At 41.1% G+C, this 2,691-nt stretch overlaps 1 protein-coding gene across 1 annotated transcript; it reads right to left on the minus strand.

The window, feature by feature from the left end:
- Positions 1–563: 563 nt before the first annotated feature.
- LOC126804086 (expansin-A4-like) lies at positions 564–1,852 on the minus strand. Its single transcript, XM_050531852.1, has 3 exons — positions 1,702–1,852; positions 1,181–1,496; positions 564–867 (listed from the first exon to the last, which is right to left on the minus strand). The coding sequence occupies exons 1-3, from the start codon at positions 1,850–1,852 to the stop codon at positions 564–566; spliced, it is 771 nt and encodes a 256-aa protein (XP_050387809.1).
- Positions 1,853–2,691: the final 839 nt, after the last annotated feature.

Consider the following 2,691-nt stretch of genomic DNA (forward strand, 5'->3'; position numbering starts at 1 on the left):
TAATTTTCCGTTGTAAAGTGGATTAGTTTGTTCATATGGGAGCAGAGCACAATGAACTATGACTAAATGAGTTTCTACTTTCAAGATTCGAATGTGAGAATGTTGGCTACAAAGTTCAAACCCTGAATGGAGAGTGTTACTTAAACCCTGAAGCCTAAAAATCTATGTTTCGAAACTGAAAAATGAGTATACTTGACCTATGAATGGAGCTTAAGAAGTTAAACTTGATCTATGAATGAGCTTCAGCTTGATGTTGCCCATAAACCCTGAAATGATAGTATTGGCCTTAAACCCTGCAGCAGTGTATCCGAGTTGTAGACTGAAAAATGAGCTTCAACATGATAATGTTGACTTTAAACCCTGAAATGGGAGTAATGGCCTTACTCCCTGAAACGGTATATCTGAGTTTTAGACTGAAAAATGAGTAAACTTGATCTACGAATGGAGATTGAGAGTGAAAATATATACTACAATATAGCAGAACTCGGTTTTCCATTCACATATATAATCTTAATCTGTTGAGGCTAGTTACCTCAAAATACTATACTTTTTTTTCTTCGTAATCAGAAGTTTTTTCCGGTGAAGGATTGCCCGAACTGCCAATTGGAAGGGACAACGTTCCAAGAGGTAGAGGTGCGACCGTCACTGGTTTTGACACTGAAGGAGAGTGACTGTCCGACCAAAACGGTGTCTGACTGCCAATTCTGCCCCCAGTTACGGCTCATGGGCATCCATCCAGTTTTGGACCCTTTGACGCTCACCTTCACAATGTCCCCTGCACCGGCCACGTTGGTGATCAGAACCAAGTTGAAATGGGGGTTTCCGTTGATCTTGAACCTGATCCCTCCTCTTTTCCGGCATGGCACACTACCATAAACAAGGAAGACAGTCACGTCATTTTCCAATACAATTATACAAACAAGAAAAAACTTCCAAAATGATATTAGTACTACATTGCAGTAAAGAGTTATTATAGCGCCGATTGTACCACTTTGACAGGAGAGAGAGTTACTTTAGGGAGGTAACATTTTGATCGAGATAGCAATCATAGCATGTGTTTACGTGCATATAAATTTTCCAAATTTCACTTCAGCAACACTTTTGTTTTGGGAATGTAACTGTTAATTTTTGTGAATTAACTGAAAATAAGAACAGAAAACAGAGTGAGGCAGTAGCTAACCGGCGATATGCAACAGGGACAATGCCGGCGCGGTACTCGGCGATTTTGAGGAAGATGGGCTGAGAGAGATCGAAGTGAGTGCGAGGAGGGTTGCACCAGCCGCCATTGTCGCTGGCCTGAGCCCAATTTGGGGGGCAGAAATTGGTGGCAGTGACAAAGATTGAGGGACGACCAGGGTGACACCATTTGGTGTTTACGCACTTGATTTCAAAACAGGCTCCACAGCTCAAACCGCTGTTGAAGAGAGCAGTGCTCAGCGCCGCCGTGTTGATGCCGTAGCCGTCGCTGTAGAGATTCCCGTACCCGCATGCCCCTCCTGTCAAAACAGAGCCAATATACAAATCTGTGAAAGTATAAAGATTGTTCTTCTCCTAATACTCACAAGTTGAAACTTGGGGTTTAAGAAATCGGCAAATAGAGATGTACGTGGGATTTGTAGCTGGTGGGAAAATGAGAACTGGGTAGCCCACAGTCCACACCACATAGACAAACCTAATCTTCGTATCAATGCCAAGACTTACCCATAGTTCCTGTGGCGTCATCGCCACCATAAAAAGTAGCATGGGCTTTCTTCCATGGTCCCTCAGAGTAAGTACTGGGAAAAGTTGCGTCGACGAAAGCTGTGGAGAATGCAATGAGGGAAACAATGCAGAGCAAAGACATGGAAGCCATGGAAGAGACTAAAAGGAACAGAGGATTTGAGTGTGAGAAGAAGGCAAAGGGTGGATTGGTATTTAAGGAGGAAAGCTGAGGGGGTAGAGAAACGGAAGAAGTAATTTTCAATAATCAGCCATAATTAATGGCCTCTTTTTTGGCGGTAATGTCATTCTGGATAGCTTCTCATGAGTTTCTTCTATCCTTGAGTTGATGTGATCATGTGAAACAAAATTGTTTTGCTTCATCTGGAGAAATGGATTGGATTTCGTTATTTTTTTTTTGACTTTCTAGAGTCATTGGTGGACTAAAATGGAAGGAGGACTTGCTTCAGAGTACAAAATGTTTATTCATTGTCGGGGACTTTTGTTGGTTTGTTTTTTTTTTACCTGAAATGAGCTAACGAAAGTGCACACCGGTGGACATTTTGATACAGAAAATTAAGGTTGGTGGAGATAATCAAGGCAATGATGAATATATATATATATATATTATACGCTGAAATATAATTAGAGCACGAAATTGGAGCAATTACGATGAATTATTGAACATATAATGAAGTAATCTAATATTATGTACATACGTTGATAGATGAAAATGAGGCAATCAAAACCTCTGATTGAGATTTGATAAAGAAAACTGATCAGTAAGGGGATATATAACGAAGATTGAAACTCCAATACCACTTGACCCGTTTCAAACAAAAAATTCAAAAAATCACCTAAATGCCAAAGAAATGTGACACTTCAGCGGTAGACGATTGGGGTTAATCCTGAATGAATTGGACCTCCGCATTCTTTGGTCCTCGTATTACGCCGTCGCCGTGCATGTAAGAGTCGTACGGCCGGACGGATATG

Source organism: Argentina anserina, chromosome 7 (assembly GCF_933775445.1).
Source record: "Argentina anserina chromosome 7, drPotAnse1.1, whole genome shotgun sequence".
NCBI classification, from domain to species: domain Eukaryota; kingdom Viridiplantae; phylum Streptophyta; class Magnoliopsida; order Rosales; family Rosaceae; genus Argentina; species Argentina anserina.

Excerpts from the sequence above, each read along its gene's own strand:
- LOC126804086 (XM_050531852.1), bottom strand. The coding sequence starts at position 1,852 with ATGGCTTCCATGTCTTTGCTCTGCATTGTTTCCCTCATTGCATTCTCC. Across the intron at positions 1,497-1,701 it reads TGACGCCACAGGAACTATGG|GAGGGGCATGCGGGTACGGG; the intron begins GTAAGTCTTGGC and ends CTGTTTTGACAG. Across the intron at positions 868-1,180 it reads GTCCCTGTTGCATATCGCCG|TGTGCCATGCCGGAAAAGAG; the intron begins GTTAGCTACTGC and ends TGTTTATGGTAG.